The sequence below is a fragment of the Nanorana parkeri genome, unplaced genomic scaffold (genome assembly GCF_000935625.1).
Source record: "Nanorana parkeri isolate BGI_ZX_2015 unplaced genomic scaffold, ASM93562v1 scaffold822, whole genome shotgun sequence".
NCBI lineage: Eukaryota > Metazoa > Chordata > Amphibia > Anura > Dicroglossidae > Nanorana > Nanorana parkeri.
In genome coordinates, this window is record NW_017307090.1 from 295,676 (window position 1) to 318,886 (window position 23,211).

General features: G+C 39.8%; 1 protein-coding gene across 1 annotated transcript in view; it reads right to left on the minus strand.

The window, feature by feature from the left end:
* The window catches only part of MSH3 (mutS homolog 3), a 152,225-nt gene that overhangs the window by 25,017 nt on the left and 103,997 nt on the right, over nucleotides 1-23,211 (minus strand). The window contains exons 17-20 of the mRNA XM_018565205.1: nucleotides 19,656-19,720; nucleotides 16,930-17,046; nucleotides 12,279-12,386; nucleotides 11,667-11,781 (exon numbers count right to left, since the gene is read on the minus strand). Of these exons, the coding sequence (XP_018420707.1) occupies nucleotides 11,667-11,781; nucleotides 12,279-12,386; nucleotides 16,930-17,046; nucleotides 19,656-19,720 (405 nt within the window). The remainder of the gene's footprint in view (nucleotides 1-11,666; nucleotides 11,782-12,278; nucleotides 12,387-16,929; nucleotides 17,047-19,655; nucleotides 19,721-23,211) is intronic.

The window sequence follows — 23,211 nt, forward strand, 5'->3', positions numbered from 1 at the left end:
GGAAGGCACTATAAACAGGCACCATGTGGTTAACAGGAAGGCTGCCGAGGTCCTCAGCAAGCACAGGACCTCAGGCAGCCGCTTCAGTGTTAAAATTTAGTGGCCGTGTTCTGTGGAGAACGTCGACCCAGTATCCCGGTCGCAATTGTGACCGCTGCGACCTTGGTAATTTCGCCAGTTGTATTTATATAGCGCCGAAAATTTTATGCAGTGCAGTCACATCAGTCCCTGCTCTCAAGGAGCTTACGATCGAAGGTCCCTATCTCACATGTATACATACAGGGCCAATTTAGACAGGATCCAATTAACCTACCAGCATGTCTTTGGAGTGTGGGAGGAAATCGGAGCAAGCACAGGGAGAACATGCAAACTCCTTGCAGATGTTGTCTTGACCAGGATTTGAACTGGGGTCCCTTAGTGTTGCAAAGCAGAAGTGCTAACCACTATGCCACTATGACCGTATCAAAAAAATATTAAAGGAGCAGGATGATTATTTTTTGTTAAACAAACAAAATTGTAACAGTTATTGCAGTTTCCATTCACCAAACTCCATTTCCAAAATTTAATGTTAAAACCAAACAAAATTTTGAACAACATGCACCAAATGATCGCATGATGGTACGTTCGAATTAGATTTTTCATATGAACGTTCATACGAAAACCTGCAAGTGAATGGCTTACTTTAGACATTCAGCTAATAAATCAGACATTCATATGGTTTCTGGGTACCTATGTTATCACTGTAATGGCTAGGGATGTTCAGATACCAGTGCTGATACTTGTCATTAAGAACTACCCGGATCGCAGAAGTTGCAGCTGTGACAGGGCCCTGGGGCTCCACCACTGTCCTGAAATCATTAGTCTGTCTTATTTTTGAAAAACTGACAAAAACAAAAAAGGTATATATATATATACACACACACACACATATATATATATATATATATATTTATATTTAATTCATACATTAAAACAGGGATGCAAAAATACAAAGAGCCCCTTATTCTCCTTAAAAATGACAGCTGCCTCCTAACTGAGTTTTTCTCTAGTCTAGTCTTGGAGCTGAAGAAGTATCTGTACTTGTACCAAGTACAGTACTTATTATCTGAACATCCCCAGTAATGGCATCTCCCATATTATAAGCAGTACAAATGTTGCATGGTGGGACATTTCTTCAGTTCCTGAACAAGTTTTTAAAAAAACACGGTGAGTTTCCAAGGCTTTATTATATCTTTGATAATGGAGGAAGCTTCATGATCACATGTAATGTTTAAGATATGAGCTATAAGGCATATTACGCATTCAGTCTATAGGCATATTAGTATAACACAGGTTTAGTCATATGCCTTGTGCTCATGAACTGCATTAGTTTGGTGTTGTAAATGTCCATTGTATTTCAGCCACAAAATGTATGAACATACTAACATTTGGTCTGATCTGTTGCAGCACACTGTCTTCTGAAAAGCAGTAAAGCAAGACATAGTTACATAGTTACATAGTATTTGAGGTTGAATAAAGACATTAGTCCATCAAGTAGACATTGAGATACATCCCTCCATTCTAAGTCCCACATGCTCACTGCTGAACCCATTACTACCAGTGCAGTATGGGGAGATGAATCAAAATGGATTACTAAATAGGTATTTGGTAAATTTATTCTGGCAGCTAGAATGTTACAAAAGTAAGTGGTTGGTAAACTGAAATAAATATATGTATTCCTTTTCTGAAATATCCAGATGGATATTTATTTTGGGCATGCTTCAATTGCAATATGAGAGTGAATGCACCCATGTTAGATTATGTGGGGAGGGGAACTGAAATTATATTAATAGATCACTAAATAGATATTGGGCACTTTTATTCAGGCTGCTTAAGTTTTCTTAAATAGTGGAAGGATAAAAAGTGGAATTTTCCCACTGGTTCTTAAAGTGACATTAGAGTCATAAAATCCCCCCCAATGCTGCTTTAAGGACTTACCTTGGGGTAAGTGTTTTTCCCCATAGTTCTCTTTAGGGTCACGGGAGGAAATATACTAACCTCTTCCCGTAACCCAAAGCTCAGTGTATAGCAGGCTATTGCCCGCGATATACTGAGAGCGCCGCAGCTGGGACGGATCCCGACAATACTGTCTGGATCCACCTAGCTGCGCTAGTGACAGCTGGCTCTGCCTTCTCCACTCAGCACTGGAGGATCACAGAGGGAAGGGGGGAATCCCTGCGGGGAGCAGTGACCGACAGTCACAGCTCACTAGAGGGAGATGATCGGGAAGTGAGCTGATCAGTGCATGTTTTTGCTCACTTCCCGATCGATAGAGCCGACCTGTGACCACTGTGACCTGTGACCGCTTCTTTGTCAGGGGTCAGCTCTAACTATGAGGATGAGTGGAAATCACTCACTTCTCCTTTAAATAATGCCTCTTAATCCAATCATCTTGTTTCCAGGAGTCCCTCCAGCGCTGGTTCCGGTCTCTGATCCAGTGCTGACTCCTGTCCCACGGAGTCTGTTCGGGTGCACGCTGCTGCATTGACTTACCCTGTGTCTCTCCTCTTCTCCGGGCCAAAGATCTCAACTGCACATGCGCCCGCCCCATGATCCTTTGCGGCCCCCCGAGAATCTTTCAGACGGGAGTGCGCAGCGGAGACACAGGTAAGTTTAAACCCCTTTAACTTATTTTTTCTCTTTAATGTTTTTGCATATATCTGCTGCTAGCTAGCACTAGATATATGCAAAAACGCAGGAGGCTTTAATGATCCTTTAAATTCTGTCAATATATTTTCTTCAAATGAAAACTGATAGAAAAACAGGACGTTTTCTCTTTAAGTTAAGAAAATGTGGATTCTGTTCAGCTGGTGTGAGCTGAAACTGGTTGTTTTGCCAGTACTGCACAGCGGTATTCACACATCTAGTTCTCTATACCCAAGGCCAGTTTACATCACTAAACCTTTCTACTTAGCTTCAGGGCATTCAATGATGTTGTTTCAAATAAAGATTACAGGTTGCAGGCTATCGTTAGCTTGCCGCATAAAGTGTCAGCTGGGGCTAGAAAAACCATTGCTGTACTACACAGGGACAATTCAATTTGAATACATGGAAGTCAATATCACATCTTAAAAACGAAGCATTCAGCCCATATAAATATGCAATTCATTTCTCAGCATAATCGGGATATTTGGTGAAGCAAAGCTGTTTTCTTTACATGAATATAAATAGAACCACTGCTAGAAGATTCATCACATAAAGAGTATACATTACCTGTCCTGCTGTTCAGGCTCCTGAAGTATGCATGTGGTCAAATGATAAATTACTTGGCTTTTTGCCATGGAAAAACTGCAGACCTGTGTCTAAGAAAGGTGGAAAGCTGACTATACACTGTACAAATTTAATCAAGAAATGGACAAAATTCGCACAGTGAGTTACGCTGTCTCCAGCTTTCTGTCTGGCACCCTTCGATCAGAAAATCTAAGGAGCTGGATGGAAAAACTTTTGGGCAAACAGTGACAGGGGCCAATCAGTTGTGATCACGGTTTAGGTATTTTGACAACAGCACCCCCCGCTGTCAGCACACAGCAAAAAACAGCATGGACGGAGAAATCTGTTTTATTTTTGTTTAGCCCGCAGGAACAAAAAGGAATGTATGGCAAGCTTTAGACACGGTTTGGCAATTCTCATGTAATAGTAAAATCCACCTCTGATATAGGGAAATATTTAAAGTGGACCTAGTGCCACATATACTTTTCATTGTACTAAAAATGTATAGGAGCATTTTTATAAAGCATTGAATGTGATTTCATGATTCATGCACTGGTAGTCAATAAATCAGTAATTTAAAACTCATGCACCTGTAATATTCACCAAAATGCACCGAAATGAAAATTTTAAAACCGAAACTAAACCGAAATGAAGAAAATGTCAGGCCGAAACAGAAAAAGTTTTTTTTCTAACATTTTCAAATTTTTTATTTTTATTTCTTTTTTATAAACTTTAAAAAAATTATATTTTATTTTTATTTATTAACCAGTTGACATCCGCGGTGTTAAAACGGACGGCAAGAGGTTAAATATTTTTATTTTTTTTACTTTACTTTTAGGTGCTATGGGGAAACATTGGGGGTCTAAACAGACCCCTGATATTTCCCTTTTAAAATAGAACTGTCAGCCGAAAATCTGTGTCTGAAAGTGCGAATTGTTGCCGTCAGCGACTGGTCAATGTTAGGGCAGAACGGAGAGTGGCAAGACTGGTACAAGACAACAGAAGGGCAACAGTGCAGTGTCAGATTCCTCGCATCACCTTTCAACATCTCGTGGAGTCACGAGGCGGCCCAACTCAGTCATCTCGTGGAGTTATCTCGTGGCCCAACGAAGTACTGATGGGGTGGTCATAATAATCTGGCCACTCACAGTGTATAACCACAATCATGAATGGACAAGAGGTGATGTAGATCACTTCCCATTCATTCATAATTGAGGCTATAGAAAACATACTCTGTCCTCAATTATGTACAAACACTCAGCGATCACTGAGTGTCTGTACCACGCATTGCGGGGAGGAGAGAAGCCGGCCGCTCACAGCGCTCTTCTCCGCAATTCTTGGCTGCCTGTGGCAGTTTATCTCCTCACCGCTGGGACACAGAGCAGCGCCCAGCGGGGAAGAAAGAAAGCAGGGAAGTACCGCTATATCGGCAGAAAAATTGCACTTTCAGTATTTAGCTATAAGTGCCATTTTCGGCTGATATGTTTCAGTGGCCGATATATTGGTGCGTCCCTAATATTCACCAGCAGTAACTGTCATAATCACTGCTTTTTAAATATGACTCTAAGTGTAATTCTTCCAGGTATTTATTACCTCTCAAAAGACTAACAACAAAAACAATTCATTTTAAGAGGCACACACCATTGCATTTGTTTGAAAAGCAATATTCATTCATTAATTCCAACAAACTTTTTCCATAAAAATTAATTTGTACATACAATAGATACGAGTAAAAACACATTGATTTAATCCCCTCCTTTTCATAGTCTCATAACCACTGAGAAATTATTTTGTACATTTCCCTCTAGTACCTATGGTAGCATGTGTTGGAGGTGATTTATATAACATCACAAGGAGAATATAAAACAGATTAGGACCCTCCTCAACGTAATCCCTGTGGCCCTAACATAAATCCTGCAGAGGGGGATGGCATAGCATATTGTGCCCTTCCTTTGCTGGAAAGGACCCGCGGCTATCCTGACACCCCTATGGGTGAGTAGAAGAAAACATAACTCTGACATTTTTGAAGGTTTATTTGAAAATGTAAACGTATACCAATATATATGTAATATATGGAATTAGTGTTAAAACAATACAGTAATTATGTGTTTAGTGTACACTAGATACATTTCCTCTGGTCCCCTGAAGAAGTACCCCAGCGAAACACATTGAGAAAAATAAACGCATGCCACAAGCGAAATATGAAAATCTACATGAATTAATGGAGATGAAATACTGGACGATATTGGTCAATTGGTATTCCCATTGCCATTAGATCACAAATGTGGCTGCGGGAGGCAAACTGAAAAGGAAGGGATTAAATTAATGTTTTTTACTCATAATTATTGAATGTACAAATTAATTTTTATGGAAAAATGTTGTTGGAATTAATAAATGAATACTGCTTTTTAAACAAATGCAATGGTGTGCGCCACTTAAAACTCCAGATGAATTGTTTTTGTGGTTGGTGTATTAAGGGGCTGAAGTGCAAATCGAGATGACTGAGTCTGGGTATATATGCAAGTTAATGTTACCTCTTAAAAGAGATTACAAAATGCACACCTTGGAGAGGGCTGGAATGTGCTTTTCTGCCCAGCATAGGATGTAATCCACTTCCAGCGCCACCGCCTGACTCTTGGCTCCCCCTTGGTGATTTACATAAGATGCATGCATGGTGTTTTTAATGTGTACCCACACAAAGTGCCTCGCATCTGTCAAGTGAAGGAGGTTCAACTCAAATTTCACAAGCTCCAAGAAACTGATGGACACCGAAAGAGCATCTTCTCATGTCCACCGACCCCCCACTTTGAGGGTTTCCAATACTCCTTGTTAATTTAGGTGACTTGTATGTTGTTAGCCCCTAGACCAGGAAATGTATGTTGAGTAAAGAGAAAAGTCTCCAAAGAGGCTATGATAAGTCCTAGCACTTTCATTCAGTAACTCAGGGAGGACCAGAGAAGGACCTGAGGCAGTCTGACATAGTTCCTAATTTTTTGAGAAATCAGTCCAAAATCAGGCATAAGATATTCCAGGCAAGGAGAAGGAGACAGGGAAGTGATACCAAGAAAATAACTGGTTTTAAAAATAATAAACAAAAAAAAAAGGAAAAGTGGTGTGCGCATATGTATTCACGCCCTTTGCTATGTTGCACGATGTTAGCGCAACTTTTTAATCAAACCCCAAAATTTTGTGAAAAATGCACTTAAGTTAATTTTAGTGCCCCAAAAAACAATATAATACCAATGTGTTTCGTAAAATATTAACGATGAGGTTACGGGTAATTATATATCCAACATGCCCAGGTTAAAAATTGCATGCGTCCGTGAAACGGCAATAAAATTCAGTACACCAAAAACTCCATAGACGACACTTTAAAAGCCCCTACAGGTCATCAGTTTAGGGATACAATTAAATATTGGCAGTGAAATGATTGCTCTCACTCTGGCATGCGCGGCGATACCCAACATGCATAGCATGATCGTCATTTTCATATGTAGGAGCACGTGATGCGTGTTTAGGTGAATGCACACTTATTTTGACATTTATTTTAATATTTTTTAAAAACGTTTTTTTTTTCAACTTTCATTCACAAAAGTTTGATTGAATTTTAAACTACCATGAGTTAGTTTAAAGTAAAATATTGCATGTCATAAAGAAGAACAGAAATAGAATCACACAGGCCAAGTATGTACGTTGTGGTACACTTTCGCAACAGAAGATCATAAAACCATGATCAAAAGAAATATCATGATGGCTACTGGGGCATATGACATTATAGGAGAGTATTCAACAACTATCATCATGGCATAAGACATACATTCTGAAATCCATAGACTGCATGAAAATGAGAAGAAAAAAAGGAAGGAGAAGAGAGGAAAATAATAAGTATGTAAGAAGGATAAGAAAAAAGAAATGCAAGCAGCGCTAGGGTCTCCCACAAAAAACTCTACTTTGTAAACCAGGTGAGTCAGACCGCCATCAAACTCTGCAAAGATATGGTGGGATGGGCATATTTTTTATTTTGCTTTAATTGCCATCACCTAGGGGGGCTTACATGCAGAGACAGGTCCTCTTTAGGGTGATACTTTCCACTTTAAATAAGCTATTGAAGTGCAGACTTGTTTTTGAAGGTACAAGCTCCATGGCTGTCATCTTTAATCTTTTTCTCTACCCTGGAACAAGCATGTGCATAAGCCAAAGCTTTACAAGAGAATTGTACAAACTACAGCACAACATGTACACTTTCAAAAGAGAAGCCGGCAATGACAGCTGCCACATTTTTAGACTGACAGGTTTGCTTTTAAAGATAGCTCCTGCAAATGCAGCCCCATCAACTTTTTTTTATATATTCGTTACATTTTAATGCTTATAATGCTTCGATGGAAAATGACTGCCGAGTGCACATAATGATAGAAGTTATTCAAAAGTTTTTTTACATTAAAAACGGATAAAAAAGTACTTTGCAAACCTTACTAAAAACAAGTGAAGCATTAAAAATGTAGACTGCTCCTCTCCATAGCAACAGATTTCTACAGGAAGCCTACATGAATATGGAAATAGAAACACATAAATGGCAAGTTTGCACTTAACAGACAACGATGAAGTCGGTCTATTATGTCAGATGATGCATTTACCAAAGCCTGATTTAAATAACCGCTACGCATATTGAACATATCCATGCTAGACAGGCTTCTTGGCTGTGATAACACAACACCACTAGATGTTGAGATAACACTGACTCGTGCATGGTTAACTATATATACTATATACCTTCACTGGTGAGGATCAACAACTAAAGTGCGATGTGTCTCAGCCGAATGGCTATCCAATCTCAAGGACCAATGGGAAATGAGGAAAAGAATATGGTGCTCCTTGGATTTATATGTGTTCTGTCATCACACAATCTGCTATTACATGAAGATTATTGTGTTAGGGTGGGCATACAATTCATGATTCTCATTTGGAATTCATACACAAATGGTCATTCTAGTAGGGATTGAACAGTTGATGGCACATAACCTATTTTAGTTTTTGATATTGTGATCAAAATCTTTTGATCGGTCAGGTTGGAACATTTTTCTCTGACCGAACAAAAAATAAATAAATAGATAAATCAGTGGGGTTTTCATTCGCAGGAACACAGCACATCATCAAAAATTGGTTGGTTAGTATGGCCAACAAACTATTTCCAAAATCGATATTTGACTATGCTTGATGGGGTATTTGAGCTACAGTCGAACGAGGGTTCATACCAAATTTACTATTAGTGAAGAGCGTATGCTGATATTGTATAACAGCAAAAAGTTTCCGAGCACACTCACCAGCCAGCATGCAAAAAAAACTTGTCTAACAGCTAAGGTTAAAAACAGAGGTTTTAGATACACTTCTTCTGCAGAATATGTGAAAGGCACCAAGGCACCTCTATATAGTGCGGGCCTAACTCTAAACTATGAGAGTCTCCATCTTGGAGCACATGTAGCAAAAGATAAAATTGGGTGCAGGTTTGCCAGGAGGCAGCCCAACCCCCTTAAAAGGCACAGGGACACACAAGGGACCCCGCACATCACAACGGCAGCTGAGATCCCCAATGTGTCACTGCACCAAATCAGGCAAGCAAAACAAATGGCAAACACACTCATCAATTTATCACCAGCTTTAAAGCAAGGTGCACATGGAAGGGCTTCAAACAGTACAACAGCAAAATGTTTCCAGGCACATTCACCAGCTAGCATGCAAAAAAACCTGTCTAACCGCTAAGGTTAAAAACAGAGGTTTAGATACAATGCAATTATTTTATATCACCAGTATATCACTTTTAAAACACTTTCAAACCTCCTTTAAAGCGATATTAAAGCCAACATTTTTCAAATGCTGACTAAATCACTTACAATGTATGCTGCTCCTTGATGTTTAAAAGTTTTAGTTTCCTGCTGAATCAGCTGGTCCCCTGAGCACCGGTCCTGATATCTAATTTTAGGGTGGCTCCTTTCCCTTGCAGGGCTCTATTGAGACACTTTTGTGTGCGTCTCCACAAACACAGCAAGGCCAGCCTTGTAGTAGATGGACAGCTCTGGAGGCTGCTCTGTCCTTTGTGATCTTGTACAGGTCAGGAAGTTCAGGGATGCCGAGCTGAGAGAGATGGAGCCAGCTGTTTGGAAACATGATGGCTAAGTGCTTGGGCACAAAATTTAAAGAAATACTTTGCTGGGCAATGTATATTTGTTTAATATGTGTCCATTATAGTAAACAAGTTTGACAGTTTAATACCACTTTAGGTTGATGCAAGTTATGAAACCTAAAATAATTAATTACCGTATATACTCGAGTATAAGCCGAGTTTTTCAGCAAATTTTTTGTGCTGAAAAATGCCCCCCTCGGCTTATACTCGAGTCAATATTTTTCCCAGTTCTTTGTGGTAAAATTAGGTACCTCGGCTTATATTCGGGTCGGCTTATACTCGAGTCAATATTTTTCCCAGTTCTTTGTGGTAAAATTAGGTACCTCGGCTTATATTCGGGTCGGCTTATACTCGAGTCAATATTTTTCCCAGTTCTTTGTGGTAAAATTAGGTACCTCGGCTTATATTCGGGTCGGCTTATACTCGAGTCAATATTTTTCCCAGTTCTTTGTGGTAAAATTAGGTACCTCGGCTTATATTCGGGTCGGCTTATACTCGAGTCAATATTTTTCCCAGTTCTTTGTGGTAAAATTAGGTACCTCGGCTTATATTCGGGTCGGCTTATACTCGAGTCAATATTTTTCCCAGTTCTTTGTGGTAAAATTAGGTACCTCGGCTTATATTCGGGTCGGCTTATACTCGAGTCAATATTTTTCCCAGTTCTTTGTGGTAAAATTAGGTACCTCGGCTTATATTCGGGTCGGCTTATACTCGAGTCAATATTTTTCCCAGTTCTTTGTGGTAAAATTAGGTACCTCGGCTTATATTCGGGTCGGCTTATACTCGAGTCAATATTTTTCCCAGTTCTTTGTGGTAAAATTAGGTACCTCGGCTTATATTCGGGTCGGCTTATACTCGAGTCAATATTTTTCCCAGTTCTTTGTGGTAAAATTAGGTACCTCGGCTTATATTCGGGTCGGCTTATACTCGAGTCAATATTTTTCCCAGTTCTTTGTGGTAAAATTAGGTACCTCGGCTTATATTCGGGTCGGCTTATACTCGAGTCAATATTTTTCCCAGTTCTTTGTGGTAAAATTAGGTACCTCGGCTTATATTCGGGTCGGCTTATACTCGAGTATATACGGTAGGTAATTTTTTTCAGAGGAGTCCCCATCCACAGAACAGTCCAGAAGAATATAGGTACAAACAGTAGCCGCACTCCATAGATCTTTTAACTTGAATCCACACTTTATTACTGTGCAAATAACAGATACACCCATACAAATGCTCCCCTGATGCTCTCACGCATTTCACCTGCCAAGGCTTACACATAGCGATAAGAACTTTATCTCCATGATTAAGCCTTGGTTGGTAAAACGCATGAGAGAATCTGGGAAGCGTTTGTATGGGTGTATCTGTTATTTGCACAGTAATAAAGTAATAACGCACCGCAGCACATGTACATGTTCGTACACCACAATATGGTGCACGTGCATTGTGTGTTTTCATCTTTTTCTACTACTAATTTTAGGGATTCTGCAATTATTATTATTTTTAAATTGTTGGGAGGGCTTAGGGGAAATATCAGCGGTCTAAACAGACCCCTGACATTTCTCTTGTGTCCCCAGTTGTTTACAAACACTGGAGTGATCAGCGCACAGAGGACCGGTAAATATCACAGATATTTACTGATCCTCCGCTCTCCATCCTGAGCCGCTCGGCCAGGCACAGATCACAGAGCCGCTGGCCAAAGTGAAAGTGACAGCCGGCAGCTCTGCTTCCCTCACCTACAGGCCATCCTAATCAGCGGCTCTGCTCCGCCCCCAGAGAGTAGAGGGGATCCGAAGAGAAATAGATCCTAGATTGGAGCAGCTTCAGGTGGGGAGAAGAGGCTGCATATTGCGGCGGCCGGCAGTGGGTGCACCCAGAATTTTTGTTAATAACTCTCATCAGCGCCTTTTTAGGGTTAAATTGAATGGTATGAATAAATGTACTATACACCCCAAAGCCAATTCACTCAAAGGAGTTGAAAATGTTCACTAAATAAATTGTAGCTCTGTTCATTTTAAATACCCAAAAATGTACAGATGAAATAAATAAAAATTTGTTTTACACATAACTGGATGATTAATGTGAATCAACACTCACTTATTCTAAACTCCTTTAGCAAATCAGTCTTCACATGTCAACAACAAGTTTATGTTATTCGGTGAATATGAGTACAGAATGTCTTCTGTCTTTTACAGAATGTCTTTTGGCCCTCTCCTTGAGAGGGCCAAAAATGTGTATCTTTACTTACTGAAAGGCTGGTACTGTTTGGAACGTATTGATTTTGTTCTTCTAGAAGCAAGTCAATTACAGGATGTCGACCATTTTTTATGACTATTTCACATCCCTGGTCATGAACAGCTGGCCTGTAGACACAGATTTTTATTAGGGAAAAGTGTACATCATTCCAGAAATACAGTAGAACTTGATTTAGCAAAAACATAAAACGGTGCAGGTTAGGAAACGTAAAGGGCAACTTTCCTAAACAGCAACTTTTTTGAGTGCCAAAAATCCACATCTGCTGTGCTATAATGTAGACTGGAGTCAGATGCAAAAAAAAGGTAAAAACATGTTTCTTTATTTGTTTTCAAATACATTTAAACTGCTTAAATACACAGTGCTTTAGCAAACTAAATGCCAACTCATTAGGGTTTAGATCTGCTTTAGGGTTTAATATCAATTTTGACTCAAGTACTTTCATTATACATTTATTGTAATTTTCTACATTCATTTCTGTACATTTACATCTAATTGCTGGGAAATACCCTTACTTTTCCTTTCCTCTAGTTTTCATTAAAATACATTATACTACATGTACGATATACAGGTTACAAAAGAACATGCAGACACTAAATAGATTTACCTGCAATAACCGCCTTGTTTTGCCACTTCCGCCAGAGAGAAAATGCAGTCAGCAGTTGCTAGGTGATTAACAGCTTTAGACACTGAATGATAATGTTCTCCAAATTTACTATAAATAAAACAACATTAATTAGAAACTTGAATCGTGTGCAGGCAACACTACTACAATATGTATGTTATGGTAACCAATAGAACTCTTGGAACTCTCACCCCCCCTCCCCCAAAAGAACCCTTGGAACCCCCCCCCCCCCACCCCCCAAAAAAAAGAAAAAACGTAGTAGGAAATCCTTCAAGTGCCAAAATAAGGCATTCCTGCTTTTTTCTCGCTTTACCTTTAAAGGGAAAATCTAAAAACTAAGTTCCAATTCTGTTTCTTGTTTCTGAATGTATCGCTTAGAATGTAAAACAGAATATTTGTACTGACCATAGAATCCATTTTTTTGGACTCCATTGAGGGACACAGGAAGTCAGGTTATACTGCTGCCTACAGAAAGATTTGGACAGTGGGACACATAAATATGTAAACCAGCTTAGGATAACCCCTCCTTTTCCCAGCATACTTCAGTTTGTATCGAGGGGTACCAAGAGCATGATCAATAACACAGGGTAGGACTTGTGTCCTTTAACGGACTCCAAGAAAAAGAGATTTTATGGAGTACAAAATTTATTTTTTTCTCATCTATTGAGGGACACATTAAGTCATCTACTATTGATTGGGATGTCCAACAGCAGTCAAACTGAGGGGTGTGGGCCAATAGTAACAACTGCTAACAGGTCCAGCTACAACATTGCTGGGGACTGCCTGCAGCCCAAGAGCTACCTGAAGGACCAACGCCTATATATCAACGAATGAGGCTGAATCCTCTGCCTGATAGGGGAACTTACAGACACATAAACAGGACCAACATGTAAAGGAAGGCCAGCCAGTCAAAGTAAGAAGGCCCTGAGCCTCTACCCACCTGACCTAATAAGGGTAAAAGAACAAGAGACCCCATGCCTATAGAGATTGCCTGAAAGGGAAAACCCTGAAACTGACTAAAACAACAACTTTGAAGGGTGTGAAAGGGAGTCCTGAATCCATCCAGAGTTTTAATTTAGTTGACTAATAATTTGTTATGGTTTTCGTCAACGACACCTTTTCAGTGACTAAAACAAGACAAACTAAGTAAATACAAAGTTATGATGACTAAATCTATAGCAAAAATATATTGACATTTTAGTCGACTAAAACTATCCCACAATACATAGAAAATGGGGCTTTTAAGGTGCCACATTATGAATGAGAGGAGCATAAATCAGATATTGCATAATTTATTGATAAAAAAACATAGAATAATAAACAACACATCCATTACATGTTAAAACATATATTGTCATTAACTTCCTTACAATGTCTTCCAGTTCATTATTCTATGTTTTTTATCAATAAATTATGCAATATTTGATTTATGTCCTCTCATTCATAATGTGGCACCTTAAAAGCCCCATTTTCTATGTAGTGTTGGATGGGTTAATATAGGGGTGTGGTGCCTCACTTTCTTTGGTGGATCATACAAATTTGTATATTATAGAATGGTAGGGTGGAAGACACCCATTTGTGTCTATGCACCACCTTAGAAGAGGAATGTTTGGAACTTTACGTTATTTAGCAGATAATATTGGATATATAAAAAACTCATTTAAATAATTTATAGTTATTAGTATAAAGTAGTTTTATAAAAATCAAGTATGGCACATTGGATATATTATTCATAAGCTGAAGGATTTTTGAGGTGAATACCATGGGAGAATATCTCTTTTATCATGTTAGATTAGGTTCACATTTATTGGATATGTTTTTTTCTCACACTTATACCATGGGAAAATACTTTTTATCACTATCTACAATATATGTATATTTATTTAATAAGACTTTTCTATTTAACACTAATTATACACATGTCATGATTTTTTTTATATAACTATACACATTTGAAAAAATATAGTACTATTTATATCACTTTGATTTGGTTCCACATTCACTTAAATCACTATCATTTTACAATATTAGTTGTTAATTTTTACACGTGCCCATTAATCACAATCATGAAAAAAAGTAATGAATAGGAATCCTATGTATACTTTCACCATAATCTGTACTTTAAGGACTTGTTCACACCAATTGCGGTGCGTTCCAGAGTGGGAGCTGCTGGAACGCACCGCCATCGCTCACAAAACTTCCCCCTACGTTCTGGGGTGGGAGAGGGCGTGGAAGTGCTTTGCAGTCAATGGCACCGCAGCCGTGCACCCTCGCCGGCAGTGCGATCGGACGAGTGGCAAAACATTGCCTGTGTTCCATTCCACTGCAAACGCAAAAAATGCTCCTTGCTCTATTTTTTGCATTTGAAGTGGAACTGAACGCAAGCAATGTTTTGCCACGCGTCCGATCGCAGTGTGGACGGGTGGGGTGGGGGATGGTGACGGGGGGGGCATGGCTGCGGTGCCATTGACTTTGTGAGCGATTGCGGTGTGTTCCAGCAGCTCCCGCTCTGGAACACAGCAAGCCCTAAGACAAGAGACTGTGTTAAACAGCTGCATACATACATTATAAATGCTGCAAAATCATAGCAAGACAAAAAAAAACAAATAGAGCTTTGAAAAAAAAAACATTATTAGAATTGCATGTTACCTTCTTTTAATACGACATAGTTGTGTTGCCAGTAAATAGGAATGTAGAAAGTGTACATTATTAATCCCTTATGGTTACAGACATCACTAGAAGCATCTATCAAATTGATTAATATAACCAATTTTACTCTCCACCAACTGACTCCTCTAGGGTAATTTAACAGTAAACCAGTAGTGTCCAAAGGCTATGTTCTGATATATTAAAGGGTTAGGGAACTGTTGTACAAGTGAAATTAAAGTTGTATTTTCCTGTTGCTATGAAAAGTAGACTCTGGCTGTATTTGTGTATATGTAGAGCTAATCTGATACACATTTATTACAAGAAAACTCTATATGGAAGGAGAGCCTGCCAAAAAAGTTAAACTACATTAAAGCTAATTATATATTTATGTAGTATTGTAATAAATATAAAATATTTAACGTTGGGCAATAGGATACAGACATTGTTTATTATTCATTATATACTGAAGCATAGCACATGTAGGGGCTGTTTTTTAAATCTTCCACCCAGCCATATTTTGAGCAAATGCCGTTCGCATGGAATTTCATATGCTCCTGGGCTCCATTTAGTGGGGGGAAAACCATACACATTTGCCCAGCGAATGCCTGGGTTGAAGATTTCATATCATATGGAAGAGGCAAGAAAAGTGGTAAAATGATTACGGCATATAAGACAGGTCTGTTTAAAACAGGAAAAAAAAATTAAAACGTATTTCTACATGAAGCCAAAAACAGATTTCATTGTGCAGAGAGCAAACAATGGTTAGAACTATTGTCAGGTTTTCAATTGCCATCAGTCTCCCACTGGAGACATTTTCCTTTACCTGTCCTGTAAACACAACAGAAACTGAGAAGAAATCCCTCCAAAGTAAGGGAAATCCCCTCATAGACAGTTGTCACCAAAACAAATGTCTTAACTAAAAGATTTACCAGCTATTCCTGTTCTGGTGACATCCTAAAATTGTGGAATTCCCTCACTTTCAGTCCATGTGACAACAGTCAACAGGACTAATATAGAGTAAAACGCTCTCTAACAGGAAGACAGCCATAAGAACCTTGAAGATGTAGGAATCAAAGTGCTACCCCAATCCCTGGTTGAGTTGCCAAACCAGCTGCTGACAAGTCTGAAGTACTCCCATCACAATTCAATTCGACCTTCAAACTGCAGGTATTGTAGTCCATATACATGATTTCTCTCATTAAGAAGTTCAGCAAGTTTACTGTAAAGACAGGCTTACTAGCTGTAAAGGGGAAGGAAGTAGGAGAGGGATATACGGAGCAGGAGAGTGGGTTGCCTTGCTGTGCCTGTGTGTTGGTGGAGAAACGCACAGCTTACTAGCACACACAAGGGTTACTCCAAGAGGAAGGAGCCACCCTAAAACAAGATATTAGGGCCAGTGCTCAGGGGACCCAACTGATAATTCAGGAAACTAAACTTTTAAACATCAATGATCAGCATCCATTGTAAGTGATTTCATTAGAATTTGAAATGGCTTAAAAACCTTTTGAATTTAATATCACTTTAATTTATTAGTGATATTCATCCTGAGCGGAGTTCTCCTTTAATGAGCTTAAAAGCATTAGCTCACCAGAAAAAAAAACACATTTCTGTAAATTCTTTTAAAAACGGCCAGCAATGCTTTTATCATCTCTGCCACTAACATGCAGTAAAGACAAGAGTTATGTGAGCCCTCCGGCCAGTTACATTTCATACAATGCTGGCAGAGAACATAGAGATGAGGGCAGTAATCTGTGTTGTGTATTGAGCTAATCCAGATCTCATTCCTTGGCTCCTAATATCCAGACTTTACTGTATACACTTCATGTTAAAAGGCCATTTCATTCTTAACAGTGGTGTATATCAATCCATAGAGCGATACCTCTCCCATTCTGCTGCTGGACCAATAATGTTCGTCTCTGGTACAGCAATCCAGCACTACAAGCAAATTCTCTATAAATGTTTAATGACTGTTTGAAGAACTCACTCAAGAAAATGTAGCCATTCAGTATTGCAGTCAAGGACTAACTGCTCCCGAAGCCGATTCAGATGTCTGTAATTTTCTACAATAAAAGGAGAGTGGAAGCGACTGACAGCCTTTGTACTGAGAAGAGAGGAAAAAATACGAAATCAAGGTTACTAAGCAATCAGTTATATAATCACTAAGAACAATTAGACTCAAGATTTTTTTTTTTTTTACTTCCACCAAAACATCAGAATAAATGGATTGACATTAAAAAATAGCTCCATTATGGAGGACTTGGGCTCTGTTGATTCACATATCCCTTCTTATAAATAGAGCAGCAGGTTACTATGGTGAAGAGCAGTGAGAATGTCTTTCACAGAATTTCATAATACATGTTTGTGAGCATTTTTATGAACTGAACAAATAAACGGCTGTAAACCCTACTAATCTTATGTGCAGTGTAACTTTTCCCAGTGGGTTGTGGTAATTGGATCACATTTAAATAAAGGGCAATAAAATGAACAAGTGCTTACTTGTTATAACAATTATTGAATAATGTTTAGTTTTGAGTTATGATGCAGCAAATTTTCATGATTCAAAAGCAAAAAGTGCATTTATCCTTAAAGCATTGTGTAGACAGGCTACCAGTACAAGGATGAGATGAGTATGCAGAAAGAGGGGTCATTAGTGTTAGGGCTTAGTAAAGGGGACATTCAAATGTTCGGAGGGGATGTGAGGGGTCTGACGTGATGTCAGACGTCCCAGGGAGCTAGTAGTGAGATGAGGAACCCACTGGCAGTAAGCAGCAGACAGTCCAGAAACGCGGTACAAGTTTAGAGTTAATCCAAGAGGGGTAGTCAATGTCCAATCCGGGTCGAGGCAGGCAGCGAAGGTTCAAAGGCGGAAGACAGTCCAAGGGTCGGTAATCGGGAAGGATACAAAGGGGCAACAGGCAATAGGAGGATCAGCAGGGAGGCTAGGTGTTCACCATAAGGTGGAATAACTCAGCAATAAGCCAGAGCTCAGGCCAGGTTTTTATAGCCAGGGGAGGTAGGACCACCCCCAGGTCACCGAGGCTACCAGGAGGCCTCCCTCCCCGGGAACCAATGGCAGGCGAGGAAGATGGAAGGTGTGTACTGGGAACCTCCCCCAGCAAGGCTCACACCTGATAGCCAGATGATGCAGGAACGCTATGATCCCGGGGATGCGCGCACAGCCTGCGTACTGCGTGACTCGCGCATGCGCACCTGCACCTCGGGCACCAGGTGTTCTACCGAGCTGAAGGGGAACCCGTGCCCTGCGCCGTGCCCGTGGTCCCCGAGTAGAGGTAACGCCCCCTGCTTCCTGACACGTGACTTGTTCATTGTATGCTAACAAAGCTTATCAGATAAACACAATCCTCAAATTTCAGTTCTATGTCCTTCCATTGGGACAGACAACTGTGAAAGGGCTAAGGAAAACATGGAATCAGCCATCTTGTCTGCTGTAACAAAACATCTAAAAGGTAAGACATTTTCTTTTCTATTATTTTTGGTATGCTGTGTGAATAGGAACACATAACAAACACATAGGGGGGGGGGGTCTCAAATTTGACTGCAAAAGTGGAAATATACTTTAAATTGTACTTCAACTTTGCAGTCAAATTTAATAACCCCCCAGTATATATTTGTTACACAGCATACCTAAAAGATATTTAAGATAAAATATGTGTTACCTTTGTTGTTATTTCTTTGGAGCGGGATGGGACATAGGACTGCAGCTATTCTGAGCAATTCCAGATCGACAAACTGGGGATAGAGCTTCCCCTCATTAACATACGATGCCCTGAGATTGTTAACCCTTTGTTAGGGCAAACGTGGACGTCTAATTCTAGTTTAGACATTAACTCCACAGGCCCCTCCTTAACATTAATAGGGGAAAGCTAGGTAGGATTTTTAAAAAACAAAACACTTAAACTTTAAAAAATTGCAGCTTGCATTTCTAAAGTATGTTATGTTGATGGGACCATGTAACAAATATAAAGTAGGTGTTATCCCAATTTGGCTGCAAACAAGTGTGCACTGGGTACATAATGGCTGCAATCAGGTAGTTTGGGAAACTGGTTCAATTACATTCAGTAAAAAGCAGGTGAACAGTACAAATCCATACTTTTCCAAGGACATACCAGTTGGTGAAACAGTGTTCAAGACTACATGAGTATATACAGATCAAGCAATACCATCTGAAACTAATAAGCAAGTTGTAGGCACTGTGCCACCAGTGTTGCACAGTGTAACCTCACAGAAAAACACAGATGGTATATGCCTTTAACTGTTCTCTTTGACCCTCAAATACTTTCTGAAGGTTAACTCCAGATGGTTTATATCATATAGATCAGGGGTAGGAAGCCTCCACTTCCCAGCTGCTCTGGAAGTCCCATGAGATATTGCAAGACTCTGACAGCCACAGGCATGACTCTCAGAGGCATGATGAGATATGCAGGTTGACCACAGCTGTGCTGTGTTTGCCTATCTCTGATATAGATTTTACAACCCAGGTGTGTGCTCTCGGTATAAATTTGAAAAATAGCTGCTATGGTATATAGTGGCAATACAGGTATACCATTCACACATCTGAACTCCCACACATTAGTGTGTGTGTAGACAATGGAGGAAATAAATCATACCTAATTTTTAAAAATGGAAGAAATCACCTGAATATTAACATTTATTTTAATGGGGGACAACATATACAAGCCAAGCACATACCTGCTTACAGTGACCCAGTTGGATGGCACACTGGACACCAAGGAATTCTTCACTTCAATTAAAAACTTTAAAAAAAATCCAACATGAGTAAAATCAAATTTGCAATGCAAGAACAAAATGTAATCCAGGTTTTGTACTACAGAATTATAAGAAAATAAAAGATACAATCACTTCACAGAAATACTAAACCTTATTAGGGACTAGTTATTACCAACATCATTTTGCACACAATTTTGATTAAAGGAAACACGTATTGAGAAAAACGCAGATTTGTCACTGCTGACGTCCTGTGAGAATGTAATTTTATCCTGTTATTTATCCCCATAGTTCTCCTAAGGGTCACGGGAGGACATAAACTAGCATCCTCCCGTGATCCTGAGACCGTCGCAGCCGGGACGGATCCCAACATTACTGACGAGATCCACCCAGCTGCGTGATTGACAGCTGGCTCTGCCAATCTAGAGGCAGAGCCAGCTGTACCCGCCCCCTCTCGCATACGCTCCGCCAGTCAGCGCTAGAGGATCAGAGCGGGAAGGGGGGGGGGGGGAATCCCTGCAGGGAATGACAGTCACAGCTCTCTGCATGGACAGGATTGAGAAGTGATCGAGCGACGGTATGTGTTCGCTCACTTCCCGATCTATTGAGCCGACATGTGACAGTTTCATTGTCACACGTCGGCTCGAACTAAGAGGTTGAGTGAAAATCACTCACCTCATAGTTCTCCTTTAAACTGCTACAACTACTATGATGTCTAGACAAGAGGGACATACAGCAATCCAGCATTGTGCACCTGGAGCCTGAACCCTGGTTACTTTGTTATATGACTTCTGAATTCATTCTTGAATTTTACCCTTAGCTCTGCCCTCTTCCACACCAACCAATGGAGAGGCGAAACGGGTGAGGCCAAGAGTAAAGTTTGGGAATGAAGACAGTATTTACATAAAGGGAATATTGAGTATCTGCTGTGTAGATGTATTGGCAGATTTTTAAGTTTAATGGCAGTGCAGGTTTCCTTTAAATATATAAGCACAATAATCTTCAATTAGTTTATTTTACTCCACAGCAGCTCTTAGTATGGGAGAGACAGCACTGTAAGTCACCTTTGCTACATTACATAATGCTGCTACCTAACATTTGGCCTTACATTCTCTGATCAGCAATCTGGGGTGGGTTGGTGGTTTGCTTTCTATATGTAAACATTTAATGATAAAGTGCATGTGAACTCAAGTTACTGAGCAGCAAGCACCATAGGATTCTAGATCATACTTTTACTCTTCCATCGACTGTCCCTCCAAGAAATCCCCACCTGCTGGTGTAGAGGAAATATTAATCCCCCCTTCTTCTTTCTCACAATGCAGTGCTTTGTATTTTGACAATCTAAATGCAGACATGAGCACTGCCACATGGAGAGGAATGTGCATATCCTTAGGCAAATACAAATTTCCAGAAAGCCTGTATTTGCATGGGAATTTGAAAGGCACTCCATCAGTGAACACTGAGCACTCTAGTTGGTACTGTGAAACAATGATCTACATCCTAAGGTGCCCATGTTCTATTGTAACTTATAACTACTTCATCTCTACAGGCTTGCAGAAAAGTGAGGTAACAAATTTGGACATATTGTTTGGGAGGAGAGCCAAGATTATGAGACTAGCTGAACAGAATACTAAATCCTTTGCCATGTTATATGAACTCTTAGTTTCCAGTTGTAGCCTTATAAAATAGTACATACCCCAAACTAATATGAACCACGTATTTTACTCTAGCACAATGTATCAAGATAAAATGTGCTACAGTAAAAAATGTGCAAAAGGCTGAAATGCCTATTGATTAGTTTTTCAAGATAAAGCCCAGCTTTTGATCTCTCCATGTGATATACGGCTTCCTTTTCAAATACATCCTTGCAATACTTGGAAGAATAGCTATTTTATAAATGATTAATAGCAGGCACACTGATAGCACAACCACACAACTACAATACAAAGGATGTTACATCTCTGCGGCCGAATCTCAGCCTGCAGATAGAAAATAACCTAGAAGAGGGAAGTGGTCCTGCTTTTGAGAAGGGTACTGGGAAGTCATCTGCATCGCAGTGAATATCAGATGCAGAGAGGTGAAGTTTACATATCTTAAAAACGTTTCTGCTACTGATGACAAGAAGGCAAGGGTTTTTCATGCTGCAATGCTAGAGTTTAAATATTTGGATTATAACAAAGGAATTTTAGGCAAGAGTATTTTTTATTTTTGCAATTAGTTTTGTAAAAACTAAATCATAAGTGGGGAGAATCCCTATCTAATCACACATCTATTTGTTCTCAGGACCATTGTCGGGAGGTGAGGGGGAATCCTCTAATGGGGTAACACCTGATGCGCAGCGTAACATTGCGGTCAATGGACGAACGCGTGTACAAATGCCCATGAAAATGTGCAACATGCTTCCGTTGTGTGTTTCCTGACGTTTCCATTGAAGTCGGGGGGGCTGGAATGCGGTGCAAACTGCCAAAAGAAGCGTATGTACTTTTACGTGTATTTGTTGTTTTGCTGCTCAGGTGTGAACAGGGGCCGTTGAAAATCATGGGATTTCCTGTGTTGGATGTTTTGAAGGGCTTTTTCTACTGCTCAGAAATGTCTAGGTGTGAACCAGGCCTAATGGAGCCCCCAATAGCAGTACAAACCTGGAGTTTTAGCTCTTCCCCACTCTATATAAAACTAAAGAATACTGTTTTGGCTTGACAAACAACACTTTAAAACGACAACTGTACCCCCTCCCCCCTACATGCATTCTGCCTGGTAGAGCTGCAGTGTTTGGCCATCCAATAAGGTACAGCTGAACTCACCTTTAGGACTGAATAAGGCCATGGTGCACTTGTACATTAAGAAAACAACCCAGGTTTTTGCTGTAAAGGCTGTACAGCACTGGGCAGGGATGCACAGTGTAGAATGTTGGAATGGGGTGCAAGGTAAATATTTTACAGGCTGCACTCAAAAAGAAGAGCACAGGCAGCAGATCCAAGGGTAGACTTCTTAATAGGAAATGGCATTTGTATAACACATTTCTGGGTTTCAAAGCTTAGGGAGTAAACGATGTGTGGGGTAACCTGTATGTGCATACCTCACTATTCGGCTGTCTGTTCACCTGTTTGAAAGTGAATACAGTTTCTCCAAGTTAAAAGACTGGATATAGTAGTTTACCTAAATCTAATAAACCTCAAAAGGTTCACAGCTACCAAAAGGAGAACATGGCCTGGTCAACACATACCTCTCAACAAACAGTCCTGATATAAATGTTTTCACACAAGATTCACACAACCCATAATTCTTGTTATTAAATGTTAGACAAAATGTGTAAAACGTGGGTAAAAGCTGTGAGAATCTTGTGTGAAAACATTAATAAGTAGACCCGTTACGGTTTGTGGGGTCTCATACCTCTAAGAGTCATACACATGTGAGAGAAGAAAAACATAGAGCTGCAAGTGACCACTCCTCTTCAGATTGGCACACCATAGAAGGATTAGATCAAAGACTAGATCAAGAACATCTAAGGTAGGATTTTCTT